Here is a 15,309-nt window from a genome sequence, read left to right as displayed (position 1 = left end):
CATGCACTGTAACTGTTCATCTCGATGAGTGTCTGACCAAATTTCAACAAAAGGCTATAGACACATTTGCATAATGACAATGGTTACACTGAATTTGGATTGAAACGGACAACGGACAGAATGTGCAAATGTTTGTATGAATTAGCTTAACCCATTCTGACCGGGCACCCATTTTGGTGCCAGCATCATGTCGTGCTTTAGCTATTTAAAAATAGCAGATCTACAAGCTCATATCGCGCCACCGAGTGGCGCGATACGAGCTTGTAGGTCTGCTATTTTTGAAAAATCGAAGAGCGACTGACATTTTTAGAATCTGATCTCAGGTCAGAATGGGTTCGTCAGACCAGTGTGTGTCCGGCGGAAACCTCGTATGAATCTGATCTCAGGTCAGAATGGGTTAAAGCGAAATTAGCGCAAAGAAGTAAACAACAGAGGCCTTCAAGGACATTATACAAAATCATGTTATCAAAGCTATAAGGACTGACCTTCTGAGTGTTGGTATCACTCCAGAACACGGTCCGGCTGTGGTGGTGACAGGCCACCCCTACAGAGTAACCTCTACCCTGGGACGGGACCAGAGTCCTGATGAAGCGGCCGTGTATATCCGCCATCATCACGTCACCGCCGTTGGTGAAGATGAGCTGTGGTATACCAGCTGGAGAAGTGTCACAAACGTGTATTATTCGTGGTTCCGCTGAAACAGTTGCATGTGTTTCAGAAAAAGGACGTTTCTACTTTCTATACAGTTAATTGTGCATTTTGACTTCAAATTTCAATTCAATACAAATGGCACGGTAGAGCTGAGTGCGTGCGCTTAAATAACATACAGTAAATAGTAGATCGCATGGATTCGGTTTTTCGAGAAGCAGGATTAGATTAGGTAACTGGCAAAGAAAATAATTCTACAATGTGTCGTGTATTTTCACACAACTTAACCAACTACTAGACTATAGAGAAGACTAGTGTTCTCTAAAGCAAACTGGAGACTGTGTAGAGTATAGAAAGCCTTGTCAAAAGCATCGGACGATCGGATGAAGAAAAGTCAGGCAGAGAGGTGAACTGGAGATCCATCGGAGTTGTATTTATTGAAGACAAAATCCAAGACAGCAGAGAGCTTCCCGCGGCCATGCAGGCCCACTGGGAGCACACAACAGACTGACCACTTCGATGGCCAGCCCGCTAAGACTACCTTTACATTGCATCCACGAGACATTATATACAGTGCTTTTGCATAGACCAGAGTTGAATACAGAGGTGTTATTTCACATTTTCATCCGTATTGGACTAAATATTCCCTCTACAGCTTCTATCCAATATCTCTTACTGTACCTGAAATGTTGGCCCTGCATATGTGCCCCTGCTCCAGGATGTATCCATCAGCACAGCTGCAGTGATGAGTCCCGGGACGGTCTTCACACAGCTGGTCACAAATCCCCCAGATGTTACAGTCATTGTAGTCTGAGCAAAACAATAACAAAGATCTTTACCTTTCTGACTATTGGATACATTCATTTTTTTTAATGGTTTTTTTTTATGTAATTGTTCTTAATAACGCCCCACTCATTTGGTGTCTATTATTCTTCATTGTACAGCTGGAGAGCAGTTAGGGGTTAACTGTCTTGCTCAAAGACACTTTTTTTTTTTGGTAACCTGTTTTTCACCCGCTGCCAATTGCCTAATGAAGCTGTAATCCTGGGCGCTATACGCTCAGAGATACTTCGACACAGGATGGCCACGGGTTGAACGGGGCATCTTCTGATTCCCAGGCTCGAATTTTGACCGGAAGAGGAATGTTACAGCTCTAAATGCATAACGGGAATCTTTAATACAAAATGAAATGAAATGAAATGCTTGATTAGTTTAACCACTTAAACACAGAGTTGGACAAACTCATACCTTGACATGAACACAGAGAATTCACACATTTATCAATAGACCAAGTAGCGATATTTAATGGAAAAATAATGAAACCCCTGTTTTAAAATGTTCTTCTTAAAATGACTAAATACAATGCACAGCAGTGTTCATTTTTTTCCAATTCATTATTTGGATTGCAAAACGATTCGATACTGATTATTTGCACTGCAAAACGATACGATACAAAGTCAAACGATACAATATGTGGCTGTTTACTTTTCCAAATACTTCGATTCTTGAAATTAAAATACAATTTTGATGCAGTTAATATTATTGTTACACCCCTACTCTACACCAATCTCCTCGCCAGAAATATTCCATCTATAATGTGGCGTCTCGATGGCAGAACACCGCCCAACAGCAGGTAAGCACACCCCTGGAGGCCAGCAGAGAGAGAGAAGAGGAGCGCACCAACCCCTAGGGCGGGTATTTATGGTGTCTTATCCTCTGCCCTACCAGGCTTCTACGGCGCTCGCGCTAAGCGCGAGCTTGACGGACTGTCAACTGACAGATTGGTGAAGAGGAGGAAGAGGAGGAGGAGGAGAATACTAAATATAAATACCACTCGTGGGATGGAAAAGGAGTAACCACATTACGACCCTAGTACACAGAGGAGGAACCAGAGTAAGAGTACTCGTCCCCAGCTGAGTAGCGATACTTCCCATGTTTATTGAGTGCCACAGGGCTGAAGACAAACAGTGTTTAGATCACATTCTCAGACGCCGTTGATGTCCAGAGACTCGGTCCCGAGACAACGGCAGTATAGCACCATCGTGCGGAGAGAAGGAGGAACTGACAGTTACCTGTATATGCCCTGCCCTGCACTGACAGTACTTGAAAGTGATTGATAAAGCCCTGTTTTGTTAACCTGACCTGTGTGATTAAACGCCTTGGAATAGGCAAACGTCTTTCTGTCTCCTGGGTGTGTGTACCAGTCGCCACAATAACCTCAGAGTCACAACGCATCGCATTGGAACACGTTGTGAGTTTGTAGAGCTCTGTTCATTTTTGGCTAATGTTCCCCCCAGAATGTAAAAGTAAACCTCCATAGTCACTCACCCACACAGGAGCGGCTGTCATTGGCTACGACGTAACCATTGGGACAGTAGCAGGCTCCTCCCTGAGGGGAAGTGTGACAGCGGTACTCACAGCTGAGGGCAGAGCACTGATCCAGATCTGTGACGATGGATACAGACAGCAGTCATTGTTGCAATTGTTAAATTACTGTATTTAAAAAAATATTCAAAATTCTTAAACATGAACTTCTTAAAGATAAAAACAATTCTAAAGATATATTTGTATAGTATAAAATTTTATAAAAGTATGAATTAGGGTTAAAGTGTTTAAACTGATGCTATATTATAGCTAAGTTAGCTGGAGACCCCCTGGAACCCCCTCAAGGACACCAGGGGGTCCCCGGACCCCACTTTGAGAACCACTGATCTAAATCAGTGATTCTCAGTCTTTTTTATCATAAGGATCCCCAGTTTACTAGTCTAGCATATAATAGCCAGACAACTATTCCACAATCTCTGAATGCTATCTGGAACTATACACCTCTTGAAAGCCAAGAAATTAAGCTAAAGCATATATTTTCAAATGTAGGAAGACGAAACCGATCGTCATCACTGTTATCACACTGTTATCACTCTTCTTGTTCCATTTTTTCTTATGATGTTCAAGTTAATCATGAACGTCGTGGGTAAATGCAATAAATAAGGTGATAAGAAAAAGGTGAGTGCTGAGATCATAAACATTGCAATGACAGAAGTATAGTGTTTGGTTTAACAAACGGGAAATAATGGAGTACTTACATGAACCTGCTATCAACTACATTACCCCACAATACCCGGTGGAAATTATGCAAATGTGTTGCTTGTGTGAAAAAAAAACAATCATATGACGAAAGTGTGAAAAGTAGTTTGAATTCTTATAAGAAAGCTTGAACAGCAAGAGATAATGCAAGGATTATTTGGATCTGAAATTTAAAAAGGGCAATGCATTACACATGATAAAGATCCTCAGTGTTAATTCATCCATTTGTAACACTGAGGGTTAAATAACATGTTTGATAACTGCTGCTAATACTAATACTAAGTGATGTCTCACCTGCACAATAGATATACCGTATGCAAAGTAACTGTTTCTATATTTGCTATTTTAATGTTTTTCCTTTTCTTTCTTTTTTTTACAGTGCACCTTTCGAATACTTAACCCATTCTGACCGGGCACCCATTTTGGTGTTGGCATCATGTTATGCTTTAGCTATTTAAAAATAGCAGATCTACAAGCTCATATCGTGCCACCGAGTGGCGCGATACGAGCTTGTAGGTCTGCTATTTTTTGAAAAATCGAAGAACGACTGACATTTTTAGAATCTGATCTCAGGTCAGAATGGGTTAATCAGACCAGTGTGTGTCCAGTGGAAACCAGTAGACCAACCAGAGATCAGTATGAAACTGATCTCAGGTCAGAATGGGTTAATATTTGACACTGGTCATATTATTCTAGGATATTTCACATTTATAACCTGTTTTCCTTGTTTCTTTCTTTCCCTATTCTTTACCCCTTTCTTGAAACAGCAAATGATGGAACCATGGATAACACAATTTGACCCACTTTTGTACACCTCTAAGCCTGTGAGGTGACAATAAAGTTGAATCTTTGTTATCACTGAGGACTAAGTAACCTACAGTAAGAGTACTACTAGTAGTAGCAGCACTGGTATCTGATTAAATAATAAGGACTTTGATCCTTGAATATGTACAGTATACACGTAACTTACTGCAGGTTTGCTGTGCTGTAGTGTTGGTTTCATCTGTTCCTCCAGGACAGTCGGGTTTGCCGTCACACACCTTCCCCAGTGGTACACACACCGAGGACCCTGGACACCCCCACTCACCAGGGTAACAGTCTCGGGAGTTGCTATCTGAAAAGTCGGGTCACAAACCGACATTCTCAGTGACTCCTTGAACGACGTCATGTAGTGTTTTGTACAGTACATAGCCATGGTTCACATGACGCTATATGACAGTCATGTTTCAGGGCTAAACACTATACATGACCCGACACTAACTGAACTGTATACTATACAGTACATGTTGCACACTAAACCCACGCGTTTAGGTTATAAACTGTTTTAAACACATATTTGTAACACTTTTTAAACGTGTCACAGTGTTTAGATTATAAACAGAAGAACATGTTTAATCCCTGTAACACTTTTTAAACACATAAACGTGTTTAGTTTTTACAATCAAAGTCAGTCATATAGGTGTTTAGAATTTGTACACTAGGTGTTCTACAATTTACAATTTACAATTTAGGCATTTAGCAGACGCTCTTAATCCAGAGCGACTTACATTTAGGCAAGAACAAAAGCATGGGAATACATCACATAAAAGCATTTATCATGAAACATGCGTAAGCTAAGAAGGTAACAGTGGAATATCTATATGATGAAACTATACATACACTATACATAATAAACTATACATATTCACTACTATGCTATACATATGTACTATGGCGTGCTATGACTATATACAATACAATTATAGTGCTGTCTACATAACATCGTTCTCGTGAGGTGTTTGAGTGAACTCGTGTTCTACTGTATTTTATGACCATTAATAAACACTAATTTAGCAAGAAGTCTCTTACCACATCCATTCTCATCACTGTAGTCACCACAGTCATTGAACTGGTCACACACCCAGACCTGGGGGATACAGCGACCACTGGAGCAGGTGAACTCGCTGCCACTGCAGCTCTGGTACACTGTGAGGACAAACATGGATATCAATAATATTCTAAACTAAATTAGCATTTCATTGATACTATTTATGTAATATGATATTCATTTGCACCGATGGGCAGATTGCCATGAGAGCTGCTGATGAACCCTAACTATTTGAATGATCCCATGTCCTTTAGCAGCCCCCTCGACAAGGTCAAAATATGTACTTTTCATACAAGATCATGCCCCATAATCTAATAGGCAGCCTCCTGAATGAACCTTACGGAGTATGGTGAGCTTGGGTCTTGACTCTTTCGCTGATGCTTCGTCTTGTTTCATATGTAGTATTGCTTATATCATTTTGTTTTGTTTTCATTTATTAATTGTATGTTTTTTGAGGGGGCAAGCCCCTCCAATGCAAGGCTTTTGAAGATTATGTCATATGCCAGCCAAGTCTATGGACTAAATACAGTGGGTCACACAAGTGCGATTCTTTTAATTCATTTTACTTACAAATAAAACTACATATATTTATAAATGTATTGGGTCTATACTGTACATACAGGGGAAGTCGTCATAGCTGTTGCCTATGTATTGTGACTACACACATTATATTCTTCCCATACATTCCTCATAATTGGGTTGTTCCAAGTCAGCTCCCCCATTTAAAAATGTCATGAGCTCAGCAAGACTTTATCGATTCAAACTTGTGAAATGTAGCTGAAACATAAATGATAATAAAACAGTTGAATGGTTTTCCCATGTCAATCCTTCTTACCACAGCCTTGTTCATCACTGTTGTCTCCACAGTCGTCCCAGTGGTCGCACACAAAGGACAGAGGTATGCAGTAGCCATTTGCACACTGGAACCGGTGCAGGCCGCAGTGCTGGTTTGCTGTTGCACGCACGCACGCACGCAGGCACGCGCGCACACGCACGCACGCACGCACGCACACACACACACACACACACACACACACACACACACACACACACAGAACAGAATCATATATAGCATATTACTTTTGTTTTGTGTTGTTCTTTGTGTTATTTCCTGTCCCATTGTAGTCTGATTTGTATCGACTCACTGCAGTTGGATTCATCAGAACCATCTCGACAGTCCAGCAGTCCGTTGCAGTGTTGAGAATTGTTGTAACAGGCCCCATTGGCACAAGTCTTCTCTGTGCAACTTGGGTATCCTGGACAAGATCAAATGAACACAAATTGACTTAAAAGCAGAAGACATATTATACATGCACCTTATAATTGCACGTTTAAATGCCAAAATGTCTCATCGGAACATCCCTATCATGTACCAAAAGTACTACAACAAAACGATAACACACGATCAATGTAAAAATCAACAGCAACATTGCAAGCCATTATTGCACGTTGCCCACTGTTATTTCCTGCTGGGGTGAGGCTTGCAATACAATGCAAAAAATGTGAAGCTGAATTATTGTAAAGAGTTAAAGGGGAAAGTCTACTGCTTTGTTATCTCTTTAAAAAGACTGAAAGACAAGGATGAATAAGGACAGGAATGTTTATTTGAACAAAGAGATTGTAAAATGATTTCTGATCACATGTCTGTCATGTGTAAAAGCTAATAATCCTGCTTGAGAGTGACAAACAGAAGCAGCATGGTTTGACTTTAACGAGCTACAGTTCGCATAATATAGATTGGGATTTTGTTTAACGTTGCTTTAAAGAAGAGGAATGCGATATCGCGGTGACACTTTGTTTCACAATGGCCAGCATATTACTCCGGTGACGTCATTCCTCTATGTGTGTGATGTCAGTATTGAAAAATAGCAGACCTACAAGCTCATAGCGCGCCACCGAGTGGCGCGCTACGAGCTTGTAGGTCTGCTATTTTTGAAAAATCGAAGAACGACTGACATTTTTAGAATCTGATCTCAGGTCAGAATGGGTTCATCAGACCAGTGTGTGTCCAGTGGAAACCTCGTATGAATCTGATCTCAGGTCAGAATGGGTTAAGTGGAGATAGATTCTCTATTTGGACCTCCAACGGGCAAACTCTTTGCACTGTGTGAATTAACGAATTGATAATCAACGGTGATCTTAATGTCTTACCGCAATTGTTCTCATCTGAGCTGTCGATGCAGTCATTGACATGGTCACATTTGTACGTGTTGGGAATGCACTGGCCCTCTCGGCAGGTGAACTGGTCTGGACTGCATGTCCGTCCTCCTGAATCAGGAAGTTGAGGAAGGAGCGTATTCATATTAAAACAACTCCTCTTGATCCAAAGTGCTCAACGGAACAATACACAACGAGACATAGACATACACGCAGCACAAATATGTACAATCGGTAATATCGTTTAATTATATGAACATAAGTTGAAAAGTGGTGAAGTGGCCCCTGTCATAATTTTGTTATCTTAAAAAAAACACACACAAAAAAACAGAAACTGTATTTTCTTTTTACCACAGTTCCTCTGTTCGTCTGAGCCATCAATGCAGTCTTCCTCCCCATCACAGACAAAGTCCAAGGAGATGCACTCGCCGCTCGTCACACACTTGAACTGCTGCGAGGTACAAGCTGGAGGCGCTGCCACGCAGAATACATTGAAAACAGTTCATAGTCTTTACATTGATCCTTCAGATATTTGAGCCCTTTATAAGAATTAGAGACAACATGCCTTAGTTCACACAGGTTACAGTAGTTAGGCTTCAATAACTAGTCATTTTATGTATTTGGTAAAGTCTGTGTTGCTTTCTTTGAATTACGCCTGGTTTTGCTTAACATACCAGCAAGCTTAACAGCCTTGTGGTTAATGTCCACCATGAGACTGGGAGGTCGGGGTTCATTCCCCTGCCGAGTCATACCAAAGACTATGAAAATGCATGGCACCCAATGCCTCGCTGCTTGGCACTCAGCACCAAGGCTTGTGGTTAAATCCCTGCAACATACTAACATACATACTGTCCAGACCAGGGGTGTGTAGTGTACTGCTACTGTGCATCATGGCAGGGGCATATAGCCTACTGTACTTGTGCATCAAGCCACCTCACACTATAGAAACAGGAGGCTGCTGGCCTACAGTATGGGCCACATGGTCCGTGAACACTTACTTATACTTATCGTTAACGCCAACCCTACAAGAACACAACACATGTTCCATTTGGGACGCATTGTGTGCTTGTAGAGCTGCCATTTCCGGTGGGCGACGGCATCATAACATGGATCATGAATTAGAGACAGCCATGGCAGCATGGGATACTCACGACAGTTGAGTTCGTCAGAGTCATCGATGCAGTCTTTAGTCCCGTCACATCGCCAGTCCATGTCGATGCACTGTCCACTGGCGCACTGAAACTCCCCATCATCACACCCTTTTGAAGAATGGATGCATGGATGTATGAGTGTATGGAGAGTACAGCAATAGTTCTCAAACATTTTTATGTCAAATAACCCAAAATGTATAATGTATTTGCCTGCAGACCCCCATCTGGAAATATTTTGTACCAGGGAGCCTCCTACAAGATTTGTGTTAAAATGTTTTTAAAAATATTTCAAAATGTTTTGAAAATAGCAGAAAGCGTCTCTGATCACTGAGTAAATTTCACTGTGTAAATGATAGACTTTATTGAATTAAATGGGGCAAAGGGATCACCTTAGAAAGACATACAGTAATTACTACAGTACTGAGTGGATTATAATTGCTAACATTCATTGTCACTGAATTGAAAATATTGTTTTATTACTTCCTTGAGAAATGATTTATCATGTTTATGACAGTAGTAGCGACTGGTTTTGTCTACTGTGTACAACATTTGGACCTTACGCATGTGACTGAGCCTTTAACACTAGGAAGTCTGAGCAGCCGTTCTGACCGAATTTGAGATTTCAATGTTTATTTTCTCAGCCCATGGAGTCCAGAGAAAGTTCCCCTTGCATGACTTTGTCTAAATATTCGATTGAAATCATCTCTGTTTTTTTCCCCATTTGAAACGTTTTGTAAATATGATTTTAGGCATATATCTCTTACTCAGTCTGACTATATCGGCCCATTCGACCGCTCTCCCCCTTTATCCCTCCACCCCCGCACCACTCGTTCACACCTCTGGAGCTGGAGACGTCATTGTTGCCTACACGCACTCACTTTTATTTTTTATTTTCTTCCCTCTCTTATGAATACATTATTATACACCCAATGAAAATGTACACTTCACGGATTATATATTTGGAATTAGGACAATCGGTAGAAAATTGGCCGAGAATAGCACAATAGCACATTAATTGTTGCCTAAATGTATACGCACTTTTCTGAAAATGGTTAATCTGCAAGCTGCCCCATTTCCTTTTCAACTTGATATGTTTCGTAGAGAGGGCATACACAAGCCAGAATTCCGTGGTTTACATGAGCAAAAAATAAGCGAGTTATGTAAAGAGGGGTGGAGGGAAAAAGGCGATTATTTGGCACAATCAATCAAATATATATTAATTACATCGCGTAGCCTATAATGTTTCCCCCTCTATATAATAGAGGGGGACAATATATAACTCTAATGTCGTATTTCGTCATGTATGTGAACTATATGCTGCTTGTAATACTGTTGGTCAAAGTAACTAGTAGTTGGACAGGCTAAATATAATAGTAGGCTATAAGCCCGTTTTCAGCTAAATGCTTTTTGTTCTCTTTTCTCCAGGCTCATACCCGCATCGAGATGAGCTAGCTCTGCGACAGCCGTGCTGTTTTCAATTAAATTACTTGCAGTATAATATTAATAAATACTACATCCTATGTATATTGTTTGTCTGTCTAATCATTCAAATGTTTTTCTGCATGCATATTGCATAGTTTATGTAAGCCTGAATTAAAGTCTGATTACGGAGGCTTTTTCCCCGTCTCACAAACAACGAAGCCTATAAATATTGTCTGAGAAGTTGAGAATTGGTGTCATGCACATATATATGCACCACACATTCCTGCTGTTGTCACCACGCGGTAAATAATGAATACTTTGTGTTAATTCAACCATGTTTATTTTTTCTTATTGTTCACAATATCAGAAAGCATGAAAGAAAGCAAATATAAAGCGGAATAAAATCAGGGAAAACACAAATCCTACGCATTAGTTTCTGTTGCTATACTTAGAGACACTTGACACATGTCATTGTAAATGTTCCCGTACATGTACCACATTGGCCATGTATTGCGTAAATCCACATCTTGCCTTGGATGGGAAGAGTTGCTCATCGACCGTGATGTTTCCTCCAGGCACATAGCAAGATATGCAGTTATCTGTGAACTGATTCCAAATGTCCGTTATTGCAGCAAACTTGTCTGTTTCTTTGCGTGCTTCTCTGGTGTCCTTGTCGTCAAATCGCAGGTATCGCATTATGGATTTGAAACGGTCACGAGACATTGTTTCTCTCACCGTCTCATTCCCCCATGCCCCTTTCGCCCACAGTTGATTCAATGGATAACCAGATGTCGACATCGCACGAATGAAAAACACGCTGATGAATGCTTTCAGTTCAGTAACAGACAGGTCACAGATCCCATTCTTGATTCTGTCCATCACTGCGGGCAAACTTCACTGTGCAGTCTTTGACGTTTTCCAACATGTCGGGGTCAAACATACACAAAAAACTGCTCAACTCGTCGTGGATTCTGACTTTGGCAAAAGCAGTAGGACCTGGCCTGGCATTTCCCCTCACTGTATATGTATCTTTATTCTTTTCCCTTTTTGCTTCCTATATGATGAATTCCTGTTCTACTGGCTGGTAGCCTATGTCTTGTATAGGGCCTTGTATATCTTTTTATTTTAAGCATGCCGCCGCATTCTGTCAGAGCAGAGACATATTTATTTAAAATAATCCTGTCTCGCACGGCCTATATAGAGCCAATGAACGGAGCACATTCCCTCAGCATGTATTATTATTAACGAAAAACATAAATACTAGCCTACTATTTTATTGGTCTAGTTCAGTTGATTTAAACAAAAGTAATACATTCAGTATAGGCCTGGTTTTGATATAATGATGCGCTATAACAGAACAGGAATTCATCATATAGGAAGCAAAAAGGGAAAAGATACATATACAGTGAGGGGAAATGGGGTGGGGGGGGGGCCTACATTTAGGCCTACATGGGACAAGCTATATATATATATATATATATATATATTTCCCTATTTGTCTATTGGTATGTCTCTAAATGTTTTGATGAATTGAACAATGTGGACCCTGTTGTAAACAAGTGTAATGCTTCATTGGGTTAATATAGTATGTTTTTGAACGAATATTTGGGCCTAAGCAGTTTTTTGTGTGTGTGTGTGACCAGTGTTGCTCGTCGACTCGGGAAATGGGGTGGGGGGGGGGATTCAGGTTTTACAGAGGCCACTTCGAATTGCAGCCATCCGTATAGGTGCCACACATCAGGGGTTGGGGGGGTTGGGCAGGCGCACACTGACACAAAGGGCACCTACGGATGGCTGCAATTCCGAGTCGACTAACACTGGTCACACACACACACAAAAAACTGCTTAGGCCCAAATATTCGTTCAAAAACATACTATATTAACCCAATGAAGCATTACACTTGTTTACAACAGGGTCCACATTGTTCAATTCATCAAAACATTTAGAGACATACCAATAGACAAATAGGGAAATATATATATATATATATAGCTTGTCCCATGTAGGCCTAAATGTTTTTATGATCGAATGTGACCAAATAGTGAGAGTGCAGGTTTTCTTTCTTTATTTTATTTTTCGTTTATAGATTCGTTTTAGGCTTACGTTATAAGTTATATACTATGCATAGTCAATACTAATAGACTGCATTTAATGTTAAGTTATGTTCTGTAAAATATAGGCAAATATTGAGAAGTTGAGAATTATGCATCCTGCATGCTGTTGGAATTAAGTTCTGGATTGCTGCCGACCTGGACAGCAAATACTTCCTGAATGGATTTCCATACCTTGGAAAGGGCCAGTACCGCAGCAGGTGATTTATTTTCCTTTTCTAATAATCAATAATAATTTAAAATGTCTTTACATCAAAGCCTATTATGTATATATTTTTGCGTTGTAATAACCATTACACCTTTTCCCTGTCATTTGTATATATAGTGATGGCGTGCCGCTGTGCCGTGCGAGACAGGATTATTTTAAATAAATATGTCTCTGCTCTGACAGAATGCGGCGGCATGCTTAAAATAAAAAGATATACAAGGCCCTATACAAGACATAGGCTACCAGCCAGTAGAACAGGAATTCATCATATAGGAAGCAAAAAGGGAAAAGAATAAAGATACATATACAGTGAGGGGAAATGCCAGGCCAGGTCCTACTGCTTTTGCCAAAGTCAGAATCCACGACGAGTTGAGCAGTTTTTTGTGTATGTTTGACCCCGACATGTTGGAAAACGTCAAAGACTGCACAGTGAAGTTTGCCCGCAGTGATGGACAGAATCAAGAATGGGATCTGTCTGTTACTGAACTGAAAGCATTCATCAGCGTGTTTTTCATTCGTGCGATGTCGACATCTGGTTATCCATTGAATCAACTGTGGGCGAAAGGGGCATGGGGGAATGAGACGGTGAGAGAAACAATGTCTCGTGACCGTTTCAAATCCATAATGCGATACCTGCGATTTGACGACAAGGACACCAGAGAAGCACGCAAAGAAACAGACAAGTTTGCTGCAATAACGGACATTTGGAATCAGTTCACAGATAACTGCATATCTTGCTATGTGCCTGGAGGAAACATCACGGTCGATGAGCAACTCTTCCCATCCAAGGCAAGATGTGGATTTACGCAATACATGGCCAATGTGGTACATGTACGGGAACATTTACAATGACATGTGTCAAGTGTCTCTAAGTATAGCAACATAAACTAATGCGTAGGATTTGTGTTTTCCCTGATTTTATTCCGCTTTATATTTGCTTTCTTTCATGCTTTCTGATATTGTGAACAATAAGAAAAAATAAACATGGTTGAATTAACACAAAGTATTCATTATTTACCGCGTGGTGACAACAGCAGGAATGTGTGGTGCATATATATGTGCATGACACCAATTCTCAACTTCTCAGACAATATTTATAGGCTTCGTTGTTTGTGAGACGGGGAAAAAGCCTCCGTAATCAGACTTTAATTCAGGCTTACATAAACTATGCAATATGCATGCAGAAAAACATTTGAATGATTAGACAGACAAACAATATACATAGGATGTAGTATTTATTAATATTATACTGCAAGTAATTTAATTGAAAACAGCACGGCTGTCGCAGAGCTAGCTCATCTCGATGCGGGTATGAGCCTGGAGAAAAGAGAACAAAAAGCTTTTAGCTGAAAACGGGCTTATAGCCTACTATTATATTTAGCGTACGTGTACATTTTCATTGGGTGTATAATAATGTATTCATAAGAGAGGGAAGAAAATAAAAAATAAAAGTGAGTGCGTGTAGGCAACAATGACGTCTCCAGCTCCAGAGGTGTGAACGAGTGGTGCGGGGGTGGAGGGATAAAGGGGGAGAGCGGTCGAATGGGCCGATATAGTCAGACTGAGTAGGAGTGATTTTTTTTCAGCCTTCCTAGTGTTAAACTATAGTTAATTCTTGACCATGAATGAACAGCTCCTTCTTTGACCTTGCATCAATCTGCTGAACTAGACACAATGGCCTCTACTGGTCTGTGGTTCTGAAAGTGGGGGCTCCACGATGTCCTCAGCAAAATCAGGAACTGTTTAATTTCACTATTATTTCCCTGGCTGGAAGTTAGCCAAAAGAGAGTATATTGACTGTGTAAGAAATAATATTTACATCATACATTTCATGTTATCTCCCCACCTACTGTACAGCGCAGACAGTTGAATTCTGTTTACTGAATCTGATCTAACAATAAATATCTTCTGTTACAAAAGCTTTTCAAATGGGGGTATCCACGGCCTAATATGCATCAATTTGGTCCTTGACATGTTCACTCATTCAATAAAGAGGTCAGGGAAAAATGCACTTAGGCCTATATTGAACCTTAAATAATGATTGATATTAAAGATATATTTTAAATATGTTGCTTGTTTAAAAGCATATAAAACATATGGTTCACTAATGGGCATTAGAAGCAATAAAGGATAGTCATAAACAAGGGAGTCCTAAAGATGTAATATGTGAGTTTTACATTTATATCAGTAATCATTTTATCAGAGCAGGTGTCAGTTTTACATCCAATTTGGGATTTAAACTTTTTTTCAATTATTACAGTACATTATCCAACAATGAAAGATTCATTCAAATTTGCAAAACCACTAGTGCAATACACAAAACGATAAAGTCTAATCCATATTACTAGAATATACATTGTTTTTAAAATAATATAGCCTGTACAAACCTTGAACGAGATGGATCCCTTGGAAGAGTAATAGAATAGACAAAATATTAAGACCTTTAAGGGCCATTTCTGAATGTCCTGGGGTTTAGTTTGAAAGAATCGATACAATCATGCTAAATACTGTATGTATACGATGAGTCCCTTAACAGCCACCGAAACTCAATGAATGATGAGGCATTCAGGAGCAAGAAGTCTACCCTTAGGTCCAATTATGCATGAAACACAAGAATACAGCATTTTATGGGTCTGTCTTTTTCATAAACTTCATCTAAG

The 15,309-nt window shown here is 40.1% G+C and overlaps 1 protein-coding gene across 1 annotated transcript in view; it reads right to left on the bottom strand.

Annotated features, from left to right (window-relative positions):
• Positions 1–15,103, bottom strand: part of lrp2b (low density lipoprotein receptor-related protein 2b) — a gene marked incomplete at both ends in the record, with an annotated part of 73,764 nt that extends 58,661 nt beyond the window's left edge. Inside the window, 11 exons of the mRNA XM_083787415.1 lie at positions 486–655; positions 1,330–1,458; positions 2,977–3,093; positions 4,703–4,846; positions 5,581–5,697; positions 6,435–6,551; positions 6,745–6,855; positions 7,751–7,867; positions 8,108–8,230; positions 8,908–9,014; positions 15,033–15,103. Of these exons, the coding sequence (XP_083643541.1) occupies positions 486–655; positions 1,330–1,458; positions 2,977–3,093; positions 4,703–4,846; positions 5,581–5,697; positions 6,435–6,551; positions 6,745–6,855; positions 7,751–7,867; positions 8,108–8,230; positions 8,908–9,014; positions 15,033–15,103 (1,323 nt within the window). The remainder of the gene's footprint in view (positions 1–485; positions 656–1,329; positions 1,459–2,976; positions 3,094–4,702; positions 4,847–5,580; positions 5,698–6,434; positions 6,552–6,744; positions 6,856–7,750; positions 7,868–8,107; positions 8,231–8,907; positions 9,015–15,032) is intronic.
• Positions 15,104–15,309: the final 206 nt, after the last annotated feature.

Source organism: Protomyctophum parallelum (genome assembly GCF_964188405.1).
Source record: "Protomyctophum parallelum genome assembly, chromosome: 17".
NCBI lineage: Eukaryota > Metazoa > Chordata > Actinopteri > Myctophiformes > Myctophidae > Protomyctophum > Protomyctophum parallelum.
Note: the sequence above shows the minus strand (reverse complement) of the source record. Positions and strands in the feature narration are given on the sequence as shown.